Genomic DNA, 20,407 nt, shown 5'->3' with positions numbered 1-20,407 from the left:
CGAGGCACCCCCTCCTAATTGCTGTGCCCAGACCGTAAGGCCCCATGAATGGAGGAAGGAAAGATAACCACACTTTGACGTCACAGTCATCATTTGGCTGTTGAAACAAAAACCGAAACAGCACTGGAAGGAAATTCGATTATAAATTATTAAGTGGTCCTGGAGAATATCACGTGGTAATCCATGAATAATAATGCCTTACGCATCATCACAAAGAAGGAAACAGGCACCCAAAAGTTGGGTGTCTATAGCTCCTTTATGTTCGCCGCGCACTTGACAAGTTTCTTCCAAAAAAGAGAGATCTCATCTGCATGCCTTATTCAAAGTAACTGTGTGACTTCAGTGCCCGTTCTACAGGAAGCACATCTCAAGGTTCTTCGGGCGAAAAAGCTAGCTGCTTCTCGTCATGCATCCCGTCTTCCTAATACTTGCATTTTGCATTCGGGTATGCTGTATCGGCCCAGAAGTTGAGATTGCAGACTGTTGGTTTCCCTGTACACCTCGTACTTTCTCTGATTCATTTAATAAGTCAGTGTAGCCGCCCGCCGTAGCCACGCTGTTGCTGCCAGCTAGGAGCGAAAAAGGAAGCCGATGCAGCAACAGCTAGGTTGAAAAAGTACTATAGTGCGGTACTACACTCCAGACATAAAAAAATTGTTTATAACCAGAAGAGATGCGCACGCTTTGAAATATATTGCGTACGCGAGTTGGTTTCGACGGCAGCATCTCTTGGCGCAGTGTAGATAATTTTGTGTTTTTTTTTCCTGCAGAGCCACCTTTAGCTACAAACTATTCCAAAACGTAACACTTGTCTCGTCCCGAAACCGAAACCGAAGTAACCTCACTAATCACTAAATCTGCTAAATCACTCGTAATTTTTTCTTTACATATCTCTAAACTGAGCTGGCAGACTTAACGCTATTATTTTTAAACTCGATATTTTTAAATAGATTATTTATTTATTTTTGAGTTGAATGCGGTCACGGTTGTATTGCAGGCACGATTGCAGGGTGTCAGGTTGTAGCCGGTTGTCGCAGATGCGTACGGGGTAGCGTTGATGCTGACGTTAATTCTCGTTTGAATAGTTCGTACACAGTCGCAGACAATTCTGATTTTCTTTTTCTGCACGCAACATAATTGGTAACATCGGCGCTGTTTGCGGCTGTTACCAACGTTGGCTGTTACTCACGACAAAGTGGTTATTCGTCGTGTGTTTTAGCAACGTTCTTTGCATGTCGCTGTTGCTCTTGCGGTTGAACCTACCGCGGGTGTCCCGCTTAAATAGAGATGTCTTGAAACCTTTATTTCGGCCGTCTGTACGTGAGAAGCAAGTTCTCTCGGACCCCGAAAACATTGGACAGCGTCAGCAGCACATTAATTTTGACACTTTAGGAACGTGGGACAATCGGATCGATTTGCCGCTTTTACTGCAGCAGAGCATCAAAGTTGGCAAGCCCGTGCCCAAAATATCTGGTGAACATGCCGGCTGCGCGACGATTCTCGGCCGACGAACCTACAATGAAGACCGCTACAGGTGTGTACTGTATTTGGGTGCCTGAGTTCTTTCTCTCAGAACTGCGTACAAGGGGTCGCTGAAAGGTTAGCTTAAAAAACAAAAAACAAAGATACTGCGAGTGACCTGCCCGCCTTGAAGTGGCTTGCCAGCTGCATTTCTTCAGTCTGTGCTGCGTTCATGTTGGATGCCTACTTAACTACGTTCACCTTGGCCTGTTATGTGTTCTGTATTGTGTAGCCGATGTAGCTGATATTGGATGGATGGATGGATGGATACGGTTGAACCCTTTAAATCGGGTGGTGGTTCAAGCCACCTATACGTGCCTTGCGAAATTTTACTCTTGTCTTGATTTTAGCCACCAATCAGATAACCGTCGCTTGGTTACTTTTACGCGCTTAAAATCTACTTTTCCTTCACTGTCCTTAAACCCCAATGCCTTGGATAAATCATCTCCGCTGCTTTCCACTGTAGCGTGAAGCCCTTTTGCAGAAAAGTGTCAAGTGTTCAGCCGTTTGCTCCTCCTCTCCGCACGCAATGCACAACGTCTCTATCTCGTGGTACCTGACTCTATATGTCTTAGTCCGCAAAGCTCCCGTCCTGGCCTCAAACAACAAAGAGCTTCCCCTACAATTATCATAGATATTTTCTTTGGAAATTTCTTGCTTAAGAATCCTATATGTTCCCAGTGCTGATTTCGTCAGCATCCCCGTTTTCCACAGAGCTCTCTCTGTTTCTTTAACCTTTTTCTTAACAGATGATTGCTGATTTGCCCCCTGACTGCTGTCCAGATATGTGTTAGTCAATTTTCTAGTTCGCTTTCTCCGTTTCGTGTCAACATTCCTTATGTACATGTACCTGAAAACTTTCCTAGCCCACCGCTTTTCCCCATTTTTCTCAATCGCTCCTCAAATGCTTTCTTACTGCTAGCTTCTCTGGTCTTGAACGACGCCCATCCCATATCACCCTGTATTCCCTGATTTCGTGTATTGCCATGTGCTTCCAAAGCTAGCCTCCCTACGCCGCGTTGTTTGATTTCGAAACTTGCTTGAACATCTGGTCTCAAGCACAGGACCGCATTGCTGAAAGTCAGGCCAGGAACCATCACCTCCTTCCAGATCCCTCTTACCACTTCATACATATTGTATATCCACAGAGCTCTATTTTTCATGACAGCTGCATTCCTACCAGCTTTATTCATTACATATTTTTCATGCTCTATCTGATGCTAAGCACTGTTACTTATCCACACCCCAAGATACGTGTACTCATCCAGCACTTCTAGTGTGAGCTTCTGTATTCTATGCTCGCTGCCCTCATCATTAAAATCATGACTGCAGATTTTTCCTTACTAAACTTGAAACCTAATCTATCTCCCTCTGCACCAAATATGTCTATCAACTTCTGAAAATCTTCCTTGTTGTCAGCCGTTAGCACTACATCATCCGTCTGCATTAGTCCCGGAAATGACTGTTTAATCCATTCTCCTTGCTTGAAAAAAGAAGAGTTGAACCCTAGTCCGCTCCTTTCTAGTTTGGTCTCTAACCCTTGCTGGTAAAACATGAACAACAAAGGAGACAGAGGACATCCTTGCCTAAGCCCCCACTGTATCCCTATAGGCCCTGATACATTTTTTTCTCATTTTATGAGCACTCTGTTACCTTTATATATATCTTTTAAAAGATTAATTACTCCATCTTCTACATCCAATGTGCCCAGTGTGTCCCACAAATCCTCTTGAATAACTTTACCGTAGGCTCCCCTGATATCAAGAAATGCTAGCCATAGGGGCCTGTGTTCCTTTTTAGCAATTTCTATACACTGCGTGAATGCAAACAGATTGTCCTCCAACCTCCTTTGTTTCCGGAACCCATTTTGTAGCTCCCCTAGCACCCCCTCGTTCTCCACCCAAGCCTGCAGTCTGTCCTATATAATCTGCATCACCACCCTGTAAACCACAGATGTCATCGGTTACTTACGTCAGCTTTGTCCTTCTTTCTCTTATATATCATATTCATTCTACTTAATCGCCATTCATCTGGGCTTTGCTGTCCACTATCATTTTGTTCACTATCTCTATTAATGTTTGCTTGGATTTGGTCCTAGCTTCTTTATTAACATAATCAGAATACCATCTGGTCCTGTCGACGTGCCACTAGGAACCTTCTTCTCTACCCTTTCCCACTCTCTTTGCTCAAGTGAAGCAAGTGCGGTAACCGGTCTATCCTCCTTCGATAAATTATGTGCAACATTTCCTTTAAATTTTTCTGTCATCCTTGTTCCTGTGTGTTTCATTGCTTCATCCCCTTCTAGTCGAATACCCTGATCTGTAAACAATAAACCTTTGCTCTGGCCTTGTCTTATTACTCATTGTATTTAGATGTTTCGAGAATTTCTGGGCTGCTTTTCTATCCTTTTTATTTATTTTTGACATCCATTGGGCACCATTTCTTCAAATTTTTTCATTAGTCAAATAGGATGCTTCCCTTCTACACTTTATGAAGGCATCCGCTTTCCTGTCTACTTGTGCTTCTGGTTCCTCCCTCTTCTTGGAATATCTGTGTTCCCTGGACGCTTCCTGACATTTCTCTATCTCCTTCTTGAGCTCCCACCAACTCTTTGGTTTGCGTCTTTTCCCTTTTGGCTTGACTCGCACCTTAGTTAGCTCTAGCTCAAGTAATCTAGTTAATTTGGTAAAGTCCATTCTGTTTCATTCTTCTCAAAAATTGCTTTCTAAGTTTGTTTCGCAGATGCTTCCAATTGCTTTTCTGAATAAAAATTCCCCTCTGACTGTTCATCTGGCTTCAGTCCTACAATGGTTTCTCTTCTGAAACTCAACTTGATATGCTTGTGGTCACTACCTGGACTTCTGGAACCATGTTCATCTATGCTCATTACCCCTAATCTATTATAGATCCTATGTGACATAAGTGCATAATCTATCTTCGAGTGCAGACTCCCTGCCTCCCATGTTATGGGCCCTTCACACTTCTTGGTACTGTTGCGTACAACTAAATCATGCCTGTCACACATCTCCAGCAGCATGCTTCCTGTCGAATCTGTGTACCCATCCACTCTTCTATGTGTGCATTCATGTCACCTAATACGATTATCTCGCCCTGTCCTCCTAGCTCATCAATGTCGCTTGCAATACATTCTAGCCATTTTCCTGTTTTCCTCTTTGGCATTAGCTCCTGTCCACAGGTATACAAAGCCAAGGAGTGTTTGCTCGCCTGCCACTTTTCCGTTTAGCCATAAATGTTCCTTGCATCCCAGTTTAACCCTTTGAAAATTCATACTTTTATGAATGAATGCCCCAATTCCACCCCCCTTTTTGCTGCCCTCTGTTCTATTGCAATATTCCCACACGTAGTCTGGGTTACAGGGTGGTTGCTCCATGTCTCTAAGATGCGTTTCCACTAAATCATATACCATTAATTCCTCCTGCCTTAACTGTTCTTCTATTTCCTCCAATTTCAGCCTATTGCTGCCACCTTGCATGTTAGTGCAACCTATATCTGAATTAACTTGGCCCTGGCGCTTGTGTCTATTTCCTCTCCTATGGTTCCGTCTCTTTGACCTTGGTTCTTCCTTGTCTACATTGGTTCTCTCAGAGCTCTGGGTCCCCCCAAAAAAGCTGTTGCCTGGCGACCTATCCTACTACCCACCCTCTCGCTAGTGGCACCACCGCAGTGAATGCCATCCTTTGCAAAAGGGTGGGAGCTGACCTCGCACACGTCCCTGTTAACTTCCATTGTCCCGTATCCTTGTCGTCGACTCATTAACCTAATTGCACGGTTAGCCTCATTGACCCACCTTTCTGTTTCGCTAGCCTGCCTCTGGACTTCTGGGATTGTGCATATGGTCACATTCACACTCTCAGAGGCCTCTCTAAGCCTACGCATCCCCACTTCTAACTGCTCTCGAGGTTCTGGCTCCCCCCCTTTAGCACACCGTTGAGACCAGCATGAATAATGACAAGGTGTTCGCCATCCATGTTGTCCCCTACCACGTCCTGGGCTTTGGCCGTTGCATCTACCATGCACTTCCCTGACTGGGCCTCCACCTGCACCCGCCTGTCCGCCTTCACTGTCGTCAAAACGCCTTCCTCAACTCTCGCTGTGTTTGAGTCACCGACTACCAGAACCCTTCTGCGCTCTAACCGCTCGCTTCCTGACTGCGACTGTTGCCCTCTGGATTGCGCTAGCTGGCTTTCCCGCTGCCGTACGCTACTGTCGTGCGCCACCGTGCCCGTTTTTACTTCTGTCTTCCCCACTCAAAGCCTGCTGCGCTACAGCGCTGTAGGATCGACGAGCCTCGTCCACCACCTGACACTGCTCCAAGCCGGAGTGACCTGCCGGCCGCGACTTGAGCGCTTCTACCTGGTCTTCTAGCTGGGCCCGCTTTTCCCACTTTTCTTTCAGCTCGCCCACGATTCGCTTCAACAGGTCGGCCTTAGCACCCTCCCTCTTAAGCGACTCGGCGACCTGAGTTTCTAGCTTCATCCGTTCCTGTCGTTCCACCTTCAGGTCCCCTTTGAGTTCCTTAATCCTAGCTGCCCATTCCCCTTTCAACGTCCGAACGGCCTTCTCAAAACGCTTACACAGCTTGCACGCGAAGCTAGCCCTATCTGCCTCGGCTAAGCTCCCGAACTCGGTCTCGTCTAAATAGCACCAACGGTCGCACTCCTGGCACTGGACTAGCTCCCCGTCCATCTTGACTTTCCTAGCTTGCCGACCTATCGTCCGGCCGACTACGTAACGTAAAAGCCCGCCAGAATTCCTACACACAGCAACCTACCGCACACACACCTCCGCTAGCCTTCCTACTCCTAAACACAGTTTAAAACTACCGCCCCTACAGCATGTACAAGAGGAAATACCAAAAAGGTATTCCAACTACTCCAAACACGCCACCTGCATGCCGCCACCGCTGGCAGGTGAGAACGCTTTTGCAAGCTAGTTGGTGCATTACTGGAATTCGTTTTTAGTGTGGAAAGGCGGAGGAGAGGTGCTCTGTCCTGTAAAGTTCGTTCCTTCATGTGATGTCTTTCAGCGCTAAAAACGAATTCCCGCTGGCAGGTGGCATGTTCTAGCGACCCTGCGGTATCCTTCCAGGTGGCGTTCTGCTTTGCGATTTTGACAACCGGTTTCGCTGTTGACGACGACGCGGAATGCATGGACGGGCCAGGCGCCTAAGAGCTGCACTTTAAAAAGGAACGATGACAGGTGAAACAAGTTATTTAACTATAGCTGATAGTGCAACAACAGCAGTTGTATACCGATTTTGAGAGATCGTTAACCCTGCAAACTGTCATGATTACTGCTACACATACAGCTGCCTCCCCCCCCCCACCCACCCACACACATGCACACACACATACACGTGCATTTCAACTTGCTTGATAGAGTTGTAGTTCTGCTGCTGCTGTCTTTGCATATGAGTTGACATTTTCATCCCTGGCATGTATAAAAAAATTGGCAGTGGAATGCTGCCTACCTCCCTGTTATTGGTTAATAGGCTGCCGCGAAACGCGAAACGTGACGTAACTGTACATTGAATGATTATTCCAAGTGAAGTTACTGCTCCTGCACTAATACAGACACTTGAAAAAAAAATTGGAAATTATTCCGGAGACCTCCCTCTTTCTCCTTTCTTCTTTCACACCTCCTTTATCCCTTCCCCTATGGGGGGTTTCGGGTGTCTATGGAGGTATGTGAGACAGTTACTGTGCCATTTCCTTTCCTCAAAAACCAATTTTGAATTAAATATCAGTACCTGCCTGATTTTTTTGTAATTACTGAAATACTGGTGCCACCCATGGGTACAGTTTTTGGAAAGGCTGACTGAGCACCCAAAACAAGGGGCTGTGCCCTCTACCGGTTGGGGATTCAACTGATGGCTTCTGGGCAAGTTGTGTGGTTCCTTGAAGATGCTGCTTCATCTGTTCATTAAAATTAGTCAAAAGGAAGAGCCATCGGCCCTCTAACTAAAACTCCGCAAAAATGCAACAGTAAGCTTCATAACAAATGCGCTGGTCGCCCACCCACCGAGCCAGAGTTTCGGCTACTTCTTTGTCTGGCAGGTAGAGCAGCCTGTAGGATCAGCTGTTTGGCTCGCGTCTGCAAAAGCTTTACTCACAGCTGGGAGTAGTTTCACCTCAATTCTAGAAAATCTAGGGAAGTACCAATGTGTAATTACATCTCAAAGAATGTAGATCATAACATGCTGTCTTGTGAGCAATATTTTCCCTCCATTAGGCCGGTATTTCGCGCGCAGGAATTTTTAAAAATCCGGATGGATAAATACATTGTTGAAGTGACGTGATACCGATTTTGTGTCCAGCAGTGTATAAAAGGTGCTTGGAAGTGTCTTTTCTGCATATACTTTGAAAGTACCGTGTCTGTCGTCTATTTTATCTTTGTCTGTGTAGTGCTACACACTGCAGTTTACTTTAAATGACCTTTTTAAATGAACACTAAATGAAAAATGTGCGACAGTATGGTTGGTTTACCCTTGGATTCAATGTTTCATCTTTTTATTCAAACCCCCTGTAAACGCTTTCATTAGGCCGTTTTTGTTTTGCTTGTATTTTGACCCACTCCCTTCTCAGTGCCTTTACTGGCCCAGATGGTATTGTAAGTAAATAAATAAAATCGCGTCTGAGACGAACTGTTTCACGTGTCCTTCGGTTAAGATGAACTGCGAATCCAGGCGACCCCGCCAACAACAGCACTCGAGGGGTGTCTGCGTGGCACTTTCGATGAGAGAAAAATTATAAAACACTATACGAAAGTCAGAGCAGCCCTGCAAGATGGCTTCCGTGCGTATTCGTGTAAAACTGCGAAGGAGCTGACTTTCGGGAGCACACTTTCTTGGGGGAAGCTTTTTTGCCAGTGCACCGAAGGCAGGCCACCTTTGTGTCTGTGCCGAGCAATCTCTGCATCGCATGTGCGTCCCTGAGTGAGGAGTGCATGCGCTGGATGAATTTTTAACTCTCGCAGCGTCTTGACACGTGTTATCGCAGCGTAGAGATGGCCAGATATCCAGATATTGGTGCTGCGTGCACATCACCTACGGCAGTCGGAATTGTGTGTGGTGCACCTGCTCATAGAGTCGGTAAGCACTATGCTGCAGAAGGAGCGAGATAGCAGAGGTGCAGGGCTACTCAGGTTGACACATTTGGAGCGCTCGGAGCCGGAGGGAACACAAAAATCAGAAAAAGATCACAAATAGTGGCCGCAGCTAAAGAGAGAGTGAAAAAGAGACTGTGAAATGAAATAGACAAATGCTGTGTTCAAGTAGGATAATGTGAGCTTGTTTAATACCGTGAGTCTTCAGCTCACTTCATAGTGCAGTAATTGTCATATTTGCTATTAACCTCCCTCTGCAAGGCCATTTTATTCATGTTTTTCATGCAACATATCAATTATTTCAGGGAAAACCGCCACTAGTTTTTAAAAATAGGCTTTTTGAGGTATGAAGATGGCTTCTCCAGCTTAGTGTTGACGAGCACCAGAAAACAGGTGAATCCTGGGTCTGTTGGAAGTCTACTGGATGAGGAATTTCCTTGTAGCCTGACCTGTTCACTTACACGTCATGTCATCTGGATGGGCCTCAAGCATCTATTACTTGGATAGGGTAGTTCCCCAGGGTTCTAGCCTGGGGCCCATGCTGTTTAATGTGGCCATGTGCGTAGTAGCCGGGAACCTCCAGCGAGACACAGGGGCTTGATTTTCATCATAGCTGATGATGTCACCATCTGAACCAGAGCAAAAACTACGCTGATAATAGAGCATGAAGATTGAATTACAGGCAGCTCCCCTCAGTCTGGAAGCACATAACAGCCCGCCTTGGTTATGGAGAGTGTGCATCACGCTAGGTGTGCTTGTTGCGGCCACTCACCGATGGATGACGTGGAAGTAGCTTGGGCCTAGTATAGCGCTGCTCACAGTTGTCACAAGCATGCTGATGAGCTTCTTTTGGATAAGTTTTTCATTGGATGTGTTTATATGACTGAAATGGAAAGGCAGTGCTCCATGCCCAGCTGCACGACGGACTATAGCTTTTTTGTCATGGAGTTTTTAGTCTGTTCAGCTCGAAAGGCGGTGAGTGAGTGAACTCTGCGTATAGCTATCTTAAGGTGCAAGGTGCTATCTTAGAATTTCAAAGGAATTTTAGAAAGAAACTGTTGGTTTGATATCGAGGTTAATTTATTTCTTTTTGCTCTACTTCGAGTTAATCCAAAGAAGTCTGTGTTGGATAGAGGCAGGGGGGGCCGCCACTGTGGCTGAGTGGCTCGGCTGCTGGCCTGAAAGACATGGGTTCGATCCCGGCTGCGGTGGTCGAATTTCGATGGAGGCGAAATTCGAGAGGCCCGTGTACTGTGCGATGTCAGTGCATGTCAAAGAACCCCAGGTGGTCGAAATTTCCGGAGCCCTTCACTATGGCGTCTCTCATAGCCTGAGTCGCTTTGGGACGTTAAGCCCCCGTAAAACAAAACAAACGATAAAGGTAGGGGAGTAAAATATGTTATTTGTCATTTAACTGGTTTCATATATAACGAAGAAAAACAATGTAGCATGTAAAAAATATCACAGATAAGTATATGAATAGAGGAGCTCGCTGAAGGCCATCTCTTGACAGTTTTTGGTATTAATTGAAACTATTTAGGTGCTTCAGAAAGATTGCGCATTCTAACATTTTTTAGCAAGCAGCAATTTCCATGAAGTTCACACATTTTTTTTAAAACTATTTTAATGAGCTGGTACTCAAAATCACACTTCCTTGTGTGCAATATCCAGATCTCCACAATGCTAAATGTTTACAGTTTAAAGAAGCCCACCAAATATGATAATTGTCTAGTTGAATCCGGAAAAGTCTAGCTTGGAAAAAACTAGACGACCGTATACTTTGCTGCTGGGCCAGGAACTTGAGTGAGTACATATCTGTGCTCATGTATGCAACACCAGCAGTTGTAGATGGTATGCATGAATACATAAATTGCAAATGTAGGACTTAATGTCTCGAAGTTACACATTTGAGATAAGGGATGTCGTGGTGGAGGGCTCTGGATTAGTTTTGACCACCTGGGGTTCTCTAATGGGTGCTGACACTGCAGAGCACGGAGGATTTTTCGTATTTTGCCTCTATTGAAATACTGTTGGTACAACCGTGATCAAATCTGTAACCTTGGGATCAGCAGCCAAATGCCAAAGCTACTGTGCCATTCCGGACAGTTTACGCATGATTATTTGGGACACCTAAGCTTTTATGGTGCATGTATGCTTATATTCTGATTATTTGGGTGCACCTTGCCAAAAGTGCCATGAATGCTTACTGAATGGAAATGCATGTTCATCATCACCTTCATATCAGCCTCGTTGTCTACAAAATCGGGGGTGGCTCCTTGCGCACGAGTAGTAACATCTTTTAATTGCTCCATCCAGTGCACCGAGAAAAAAAGCTAAACGGATCCAACTTGCAGAAATGCTGATTGTGCACATGGATATGCATGCTTGACAGGCAGAAGTTCAGACCCTCATGCTGCAAGCACAAAATTACTGCCTCGCAATTATAAAGCTCTGATGATGAGACACTTTTGGCAAGAAATGAAAGCCACGACATAAAATAAGACAGAAGCTGTAGAAGTTGTCAAGTGGTACCATCTCTAATCATTCAGATAATGAATGTCTTTCATTTCTGTCGGACTGTTTTTTTTTTTTTCTGGACCATGGTTCGAGGTTATAAAATTTTATTGACTACCTATTTCACGCTGCCTTTGCCCTCAAAGGCTAGACACCCCTCTGATAGTTAATTCTATAAAAGTTTTAAAGTCTGCACGCAAGTTTTGTCCAAAGGTCGATTTCTGAAATATGCTGGTTTTGGAAAACCACTTGATGTAAAATTTCTTTCATGCTGTAAAATCCTTTTTACAACATACCGCTACACTAAACAAATTTAATGACTTTATTCTACCGTATTCGACAGATCTGCACTAGACATTTGGCTCAATCTTGTAAGCTAGGGACATGCATATCATGGCACAGATATTTCACAAAAGATATCTGCAGATATGAAGGTGCAATGACCAGTATTCATCCAGTTGGTACTGCGCTGGAGTTATTCCGACACACTGCAGTCACTGCAGTCGCAGCCGTAGCGTCTACATATTCCCACAGCACACAAGCTTGTTTAGTGCCTGTAAGTTTAAAGTCTGACTTAACACTGCGCTTTTGAGAATTATGCTACCGAAGGTTCCTGTTTTAGTATAGCCATTTGCCAAAAGCAGTGTGAAACATGCGCAACTTCCACACCACTTGGGGGACCTTCTTCCAGCCATCTATCATATTCTTTCACAGTGGTCTTGAGACCACCTGGGATGAAATAGTCTGCAACTTTCTCCTCATAAAACGGAACTCATCAGTATAGGTGGTAAGCATTGGACCAATCCCAACATGTGCATCTCGCTGCATATTGGGCCACACACAATACAATTCTAAAATGGGCAGATCAGAGTACTAGGTTTACATATTGCCAGCTTTAACAGCCCACAAAAGTGGGTGCACAAATTGCAACAGCCATGGCTGGCCATGCTACACATGGTACATCGCCTCTCTAACAAGTTCAGAGGAGCAAGACAACATGCTTGCCGCACCCTAGTGATGGCTGTTGCCAGGGAAAAGATGTTTTGTGGTGCTTCATTCTTTGTCATGGTCATCACTAATCTCGAATGCCTTAATAGATCTCAGTGAACCATCACTGGGCTTCCTAAGCACACCAAGATACCTGCACTTGAACGCGCTGCTATGTTGCCACCACTGCGGACGTTCATGAAGCCAACATCTGACACCGCACTCGCATGGATAATACCCTGCAAGGCCGGCTCCTTCTGGCTTGGGACTTTCAGTGACATGACGATGCTCGCCCTCTCACTCAGTCTCTACCCCCCCATGGGATACTCCTCTACTTCTCGACTAATTCATCGCCCCACAGCTCGTGACAGTGCTCCCTTCTGCAAGCTCATTGTCATGTGTCAGCTTACACATGCACACTCAGATACCCTGGACGTCTACACTGATGCTGCTGTCTCTGGCGACCAAGCTTGAATGGCATGGGTTTGCACGCAGAACATATGAATACTCAGGGGGGCTTATGCCGCTCTCTCTGGTGACCAAGCTCAAATGGCAGGGGCTTGAATGCTGACCTCCGCTTACTCAGAGGGGCATGCATTTGCCATCATCTTTCTAGTACCTCCTAGCATGTTGAACTGTTCGCAATCTGAGAATTGATTGCCAGCCTTCCACACAACGGCCTCAAACCAGTCGGAGTCTTCACTGATTCACATGTGGCCTACTCTGAAATTCTTCGTCCTGCCTCGAAGGATGACGCAGCCTCAGCCATCCCATGTATCATCCACAGGCATGAACAGGCAGACAGTCTGATCATTTGTACACAGATCATCATTTGGAAATCATTTGGACATGAGGGCATACATGTGTGCCTGGGGGCAATATGGCAGCACACGCTGCTACTGCTACCACAGGTGGGACAATCAATTTTTCATTACCCCCACCCCTCAAGGCAAACCTGTACGAACTCCTTGGTTATACAGCCCCCATAGTAGTTACCATGCACTACGTCCATACGTCCTACTCCCTGAATTGCAGAAAAAGTAAAACCAGAAAGCAAAAGGCTCTACATATACTTCAACAAGCTTATGCACATCTTTCAGTCCTGGTCATCTGGCCAAGGAAACTAGAAAACACATCACTAAAGAGCAGGGACTATTATGGCTTCAGGAATGTTTTGAAAGACTACTAATAAGAGTTTTCCTTGTGCCGCAGTTTGAGAACTCTGGAGGATTTTCGAACATTTTGAGTTGACTATCTGGGGCTTAGCTCCAGAAAATACCTTTTCAAGATATTAAGGAAGACAATTCTGAAAAATCAAAAACCAGGAAACTGAAACTGGCTTTTGACCAGAGTATGATGTCACAAAAGAGCAAAGGATGGCATCACGGATGCTGTCAAAGAACTTATTGTGTTTGCGTTGATCGGCCAAATTGGCGACTAAGTAGCAGTTCGATCATCATTTGACTGAAATGATCAAAAACAAGGTCGAATTTTTTTTTTTTCAGCAAACGCAGAGCAAGTAATGACAAGTGTGCAGCTCATGATGCTCATAGATATCTCCCTCATTGAGGCCGTGAAACTGGTAAATTTTAAATAATTTGTGTCAAAAGAAAATGCCACTCGGCTACAATATTTGGCACAAAACATCAGAGAGCCTACCGTAAAAGTTTCCTAAAAATGCTTGGATGTCAAAAAAACGCCAGAGTTACCCTTTAGGGAGAAAACATGTATAATGAGAAGTGCAGTGTTGCCTGCTTGGTGGTTTTATTTTTTCCGTTCTTCTGATCATTTGCCCACTGGAGCATTTTTCTTGAAAACTTGTTCTGCTGTATAAGTCCATTTTTCAAAGAAAAGCACTGATGAAGAAATCGTGTGGTGCATCTTTAGATCTTTAGTTTATGGAGTTGTTTTTTTGACGAGCATAAAAACGCTTGTTTTCTTGAACTGCTGGATTGCTATTCCTTTGAGGCCCACAGACACAGCAACCAGTAAACTCTGATTTCTTTATGCAATTATTACTTTTTAAGGTTGTCTGACAAAATATCTAGCATCCAAACATCAGAAAATACAGTCGTAGATTGCAAAAAGAACCCACAAACATGAGCAGGTTGGGCTTTTGTTGATGAAGCTGTTACCATAGCAGAGATCAAACACACTTTAAGTTGCAAGGAACTTGGACTTAAGAATGAAAAAATCTAAACCAGTTTCCTTCACATGGTCAAGCACAAGTAAGCATCACACTTCTCGCTGCGTGCAAGGAATCCAGAATGCCATTTGGGAAGTCTTCAAGTGCGTGCCCTTTTGATGAAGTGATGAAAGGCACCGTTTTTGGTGTTTTCTGAACTAGTGAGAGGGATAAAGATTTTATTAAAGGTAAAATTAAGACGTATGTACTTTTCCTCCAATTGGTCGATGTGAGCTGGCCGAGGCCAACCATGCCAAAACCGGCACCTGGAAGGTGGGGGGGTTGGTGTATTGTGGGGAATGGATGGCTACGGAGCAAGCAAAATGGAGATGCTCCACGTTTGCATAGAGGCAAGGGCAATTTGGGCACGTGGCGTTGGTGCGAAACCTATAGAGGAACAATCGAGCTGGGGTGATGAGTGTATTAAGCTGTGTGGCTCTAAATGTGCAAGTCTGCGAGGTGGTAAGTAGGTGTGTGGTGGAGGTAATGCCTGCAGAAAGTGTTGGAGGTGTGTTTAATGTTGCTTCATGGTCTTCATTTAGAAGCATAGAGAGCTGGGCTAGTTGGTTCTGGGTGTAATTATGGGACATCGTTCCAGCGCACAGAAACACATGGACAAAGAACGTAGACACCACGAACGCCGGAAGTGCCCCTTGTCTGCCATGGGTGGGTAAGGCCAGGGGATCATCGGCACCCATTTACAAGTGCCTTGTGGGCACTAAAGTGGCTGTTTGGGCTTGTTGGTTTGTGACCATGGTTATTGAATGTAGCGCGGCAAAAACGTGGTTAAACAAAGAAGCTGACAGGACAGGCGCTGACTGATGCGCTGGACAAGCTGATGGGACAGCTCATTTCTGGCAATCCTTTCATGGCCTGGCATCCACACCATAATGACCAAGGCAGAGGAAAATTGTAAGAGGTGAGAGAGTGCGGTACAGGTCATTGTGCAAGACCTCGGGAGGGCGATACACGTGTATTGCCTGAATGGCTTCCATGAAATCTGTGCAGGTCTCGTAATGTGGAGATGGGGAGGAGAAGCATGTTCCTGAGTGTCATGCATGTTGGCGGCAATCTCCAGAGCAAGTGGAGAAGTTGGATTGGAGTAGGGGCCAGCAGTGGGTGTACATAGACGATGACACAGGCTGCGGCACTGTGAGGAGGAGAATGTGATGCATCTACATAGCACGTGGTAGTATCTGCGGGGAATAGGTTGGGGTGCAGGGTCTGGGCCTGATGATGGCCTGGTTGCGGGCCGGGGGTCATGTGGGCAGGAAGCGGGACGATGCAGATTTTCAGGTTATCATGTGGGCCGGGCCAGAAAACATACAGTTCTACTTTGGAGTTCAGAAGTGTTGTTTTTTTTTTGCCTACATGTTTGTATGGGCAGAGTTGTAAAGGGTTATAGCGAAATCTCAGACAGAATTTTGTGAAAATCTCTTGCTCTCATTCAGAACCCTGGTTGAGAATAAAAATTGTCCAATTTCGTTAAATCATGTACCCAAGAAAGGAAAGGTTGTGGCATTGGAGTAGATAAAAAGTTGTGCTTAAGTTGTGAGGCATCATGTTGCTTCACATTTATCTTCAATGTGAGCATGTGTCAGCAGAATACCTTTGCACGAATGGGTTAGTTATGTGAGCAGGGAGTACTTTGTAATAAATGCATTGTGCTTAATTAATCTATTATGGTTTGTGCACACAGTGCACTAGAACAGTTGTATTTGTATGTGCCTGCTGGTAGTGAATTTGCTCTCAGTAATCAAAATCATTGTACACTGTGCAGGGTCAAGGAGCTCACACCCGACCTCCTCTACTTTGCCGTGTTTGATGGGCATGGTGGCTCAACCTGCGCTGACTATTGTGCGGAACACATGGAGGCACACATCATGTACTGGGTCCGCAGAGGTCAGACAGACCTGCAGGCACTGCTCCAGTCAGCATTCATTGACATCAACAATTCTTTTGCAAAATATGTTGCCTTTAACTGGCCAGGTGAGTGTTGGACACACATGGCAACTAATATGGCTTTTCATCAAGTTTTGCAGATAACGTAGAGAACTTCTTTCCTTTGGAAACATGCCACCTTTGTTGTCATTTCTTGTTGCACCACCTGTGGAAATGTGTGGTTCATCCTCCAGTGCAAGCAGTTTTCAGCCTTGTGACTGCAATTTTTCCAGGTGTGGTTTTCTGGATGGCTCAGATTCATGTAACTGATCTTTTAAACTTGCACTGAGACAAACATAACTAATAAAACATGTGCATCGGAAGGCAAAAAACAGTAGGAGAATGAGTTATATGACAGAACTAAATTTCTTTGCGGCCTGAAGTGACGTGCACTCCACACCTATGTGTGTGACCACTAAAGTGCATCTTTTAACTCCACACTGCATGCTTAAATGTCTCCAGTTTCAGTGCAGGATCAGGGTAGCCCACAAGCTGGTGGCCAGTCTTTGTATGCAAAGCTTTCAAAATGATGTATGATTACATCTTGGACTTGCTGTTTTCAACATTGGGAGTGTTGAACCTCAGCAAAGTGCTATGTTTTTATACTTTTTCCTGTGGCATTTCATCTCTGTGTAGTGTTTAACTGTTATTTTAAAATTTTGAGGTTTTCCACAGCTGGTGGTTAAGGCATTGCACTGTGAGCAGTCTCATCATAAATGTAGTGCAAGTTTTCAAAAAGCATGTATCCAGGCAGTGCCAGTGCAATTTTCACTGTATGAAGTGGCTCAGGAATGGCTAGTAGGAATGGCACCTGTTAACGGCAGTGAGCATATATTTTGTGAACTAAATCAACCGCACCACTCAGCACATTGGGACTTGGCTGCAGTTGGCATTGACATCATACATTTAGGGCAGGCATGCTGTTAATATATAGTCAAAACCAGATACATTGAACCCGGATATGTCTAATTATTATTTACATTTAACATTCAAAACGTCGCCTGGAAAATTCTATGCAAAAGTATAGCACTTTTGTTTACACTTATCAAACTCGCATTCGGTGGAAAATTCGATATATCTAACGGCTTACGCCCTTGCTAGGGCACTGCTCCTGACTGCACTCTTTGATCACTTTTCGTGCGTTGAGACGGGTCGACTGCGCGGCCTATTGGGCACCTGCTGGCAGCGTTCACGCTTTCAAACCACGTGATAAGGTGTATTTAAGGTGTTCTTGAGGACAGGTAGCCTTTGGTCTCTTGTACTCGTTTTTCACACCATATCTGTCACATTGTGAAGCCGACTTAAAGGGGCCATGACATGGTCGTTCTTCATATTGCAGTTTTCTGCTTCAGTAACTAATGCAAGAGCTTATGATTCGATTTCCAAAATTTGGCTGCCCTGGACGCGCTGTATTTTCCAAAAAATACGATCGAAATTGAGACCTGGAGACTCCTCCCACCGGCAGCGACCGCCATATTGAAAGCTCTTGTGATGTCACTAGCATATGCACGGAGCAACATCGTCTGCTCTCGTTGCTGCAATATGAGCAGCGAGGTCTCGATCATTCCCCCCTGTACTTTCGCGGGCGATCGAAGTAGCAGTCGTCCCCCATATATGAATGACTGGTACCGCAAAAGCGATAATAACAGTAATGCTTTTTTTCTTCGGTATAGGTAGAGTCCGGTCACACTATAGGCCGATGCGACGGCGATCGACAGTTGGTGGGCTGATGATCGATACGCAAATGCCGCTGTTGACGCACTGGTCTGTCACACTAGACCGACGACGACGCCAGCACGATCAATGATCACATATTGTAGTAATGTTAAAGAGTCAGCTTAGTCGGAACCAGAAGAGAGTGGTAGGGGACTAGTTGGTATGACATTCTATAAACTTAAGAATTTTAAAACTTATTGGATCTCATGCTAGCCACGGCGACATATGCGATGTGCGTGCACCAGCGAAGATGTGCTTTCATTCGGTGCCTGCGCATAGAACCGAACGCCTCACAACGGTGCCGCTCCCCGCCTTCGCCTGAGCTTGTGCGGCCGAGCGAAAGCTTCATGCCCGGTGAGGCGATGCCGGGAAAACTGCGCTTGTGTACTTTATCCGTATCGAAAAAAGCGAAACAAGCGGCTACATATCATATCTTCACACTTTGTTACTAATCAGTGAGGAACTTTTGCCATATTCTTGAATTTCGGTTGACAGTGGACCGCCAGTCCCTTTCGTGACGAGGCCTAGCGAGTACGCAGGATTCGTGTGTGCGATTTCGGTGATTGCGGAGTGAATTCGCAAGTTTTAGCACCTGCAAATAGCTGTCGAGCATAGTTTTGGCTACAGTGCCCTCAAAGCGATGACTGCCTACATCGCAGGACGCGAGTAGTACAATAAGGTGGAAGTGCCGATGTATGTGACCCAGTCTGCATAGCATGTGCAGAAGGCAGCTGGCAGCAGCCGTCGGCGTCGACTGTGGACAACAAATCTGTTTTTTTTCATTAATTCAAGTAATGTACGAATGTATATTTAGCTAGACCGATCTAAAATTAAATTTTGGTGACATAAGAGAAAGCAGATACAATTAGCGGAAAGCGCCGGTATCCTACGCGAAGCGTTTCTCAAGCAGGCGATATAGCATCAGCGGCGCTTATTGCAGTTATCATGGTGTGTAAATAAGTAAAAGTGCAATTTGTGAGCAAGAGTACGTAATCTTTAAGATAACGATAACCCACCTGGCGTTTTATGCCACGCAAACGAGCAGTGCTGTTTGCGCACAGCCATGTAAACAACCTCAGCGCGGGGCTGCAGTTGTAATCGTCACACTCCTGGGGCACAATGCACACGCACAGCAAAATGCTGTACTATTATTTCGAAGCACTCATTTAGACGGTGGCGACTATTCATCGGTGTGGACAGTGAAAGAATTCGAGCCACGTGGGGTTTTGCAAGCGGCTTGGTTCCTGCAAAAAGGTTCTGAGTCGAAGGAAATGTATGTTCGACTTACAAACGCGTACATGCAGCGCGGAAGTCGTCGCACTTTTCTCTTCTCCTTTCGTGCCTGAAGGTTACTGTAGTGCACCTTTTGATAATTTGAGTTTAATTATCGAGCGATCAATAGCGGATAAGAACTTGGTAGCTAGCTACAAAACGCCGCGGCTTTCACGGCGGACATCGGCGAAGGCATGCACGGCACGTGCCGCTTTTCACATACGGGAGCACTTGACTGCTCAAAAGAGACCACACTCATAACATACGAGCAGCATGCTTCTAAGCGTAGATAATAAAGCAGGGGTTCATCGATTTCTGTTCCCTCAACAATCGGAAAGTGGGCGCCTAGAGCAAGTCCGCTTTCCCAAGGATCACTCAACTCGCGTACTAAGTTGAAGGCTTCCCAAAAGAGAACATGGAGAATGCATTTTATTTCTCTGGGCTAAAAGATAAAAACTTTTTGAGCGACCGCTGTCTACGGTGTGCATGCAAACGCCTCAACAGCTCGCAGCAGACGACGCGTGGCGTGTATGTACTCGTGATGTCAGCGATCAGAGGTTGCCAGACCAGCTAGCAGTTTGCAAAAGAAACGAGAAAAATTCGTTTTAAAAATATTTGCCGCACAGAATCAACTGAAAATTGGGGGAATTGTAATTTAACCTGTTGGGAATTAAAGGCGATAAGCAGGGTATACGGGAAAATAGGCTGTCATGGCCCCCTTAACTAAAGCCTAGCAGCTGTGCTCACCTGATGTACTTCTCTGGCTTCACTGCTGTAGGTATTGCAGAAACAAGTGCAACTTAATTTTAATTAGATTATTCTATTCATAGTGTACTGTTAACAGGATTATACATCTTATGATAGGCAGCATCTAGTACCACAGCACTATCTGCTGTGGCCCCACGTTAGGGCTAGTAACGTGCTTAATGAGCGTTGCACTGCCAGCACGCCGGCATGTGGCTCGTCACTGCAAGAAACGCATCACTAGCGTGGGTGCAATGTATTCTTGTTTGTAGGTTACAGATAAGCATAGTTATTGCCATTTTTTATATATCGAGTTATAGATATATCAAACTATTTCGTAATACCCATCAAGTTCGGTATATTTGGTTTCCACTGCATTTATCTGTGGGGGCTGCTCAAAAA

General features: G+C 45.2%; 1 protein-coding gene across 1 annotated transcript in view; it reads left to right on the top strand.

Moving 5' to 3' along the window:
* Positions 1–1,012: 1,012 nt before the first annotated feature.
* The window catches only part of LOC144114714 (protein phosphatase Mn(2+)-dependent 1K-like), a 59,505-nt gene continuing 40,110 nt past the window's right edge, over positions 1,013–20,407 (top strand). The window contains exons 1-2 of the mRNA XM_077648615.1: positions 1,013–1,534; positions 16,113–16,321. Of these exons, the coding sequence (XP_077504741.1) occupies positions 1,233–1,534; positions 16,113–16,321 (511 nt within the window). The 5' untranslated portion in view covers positions 1,013–1,232. The remainder of the gene's footprint in view (positions 1,535–16,112; positions 16,322–20,407) is intronic.

Source organism: Amblyomma americanum, chromosome 1, assembly GCF_052857255.1.
Source record: "Amblyomma americanum isolate KBUSLIRL-KWMA chromosome 1, ASM5285725v1, whole genome shotgun sequence".
In the NCBI taxonomy this organism is placed as follows: Eukaryota; Metazoa; Arthropoda; class Arachnida; order Ixodida; family Ixodidae; genus Amblyomma; species Amblyomma americanum.
This window is presented reverse-complemented; position numbering and strand designations above follow the sequence as displayed.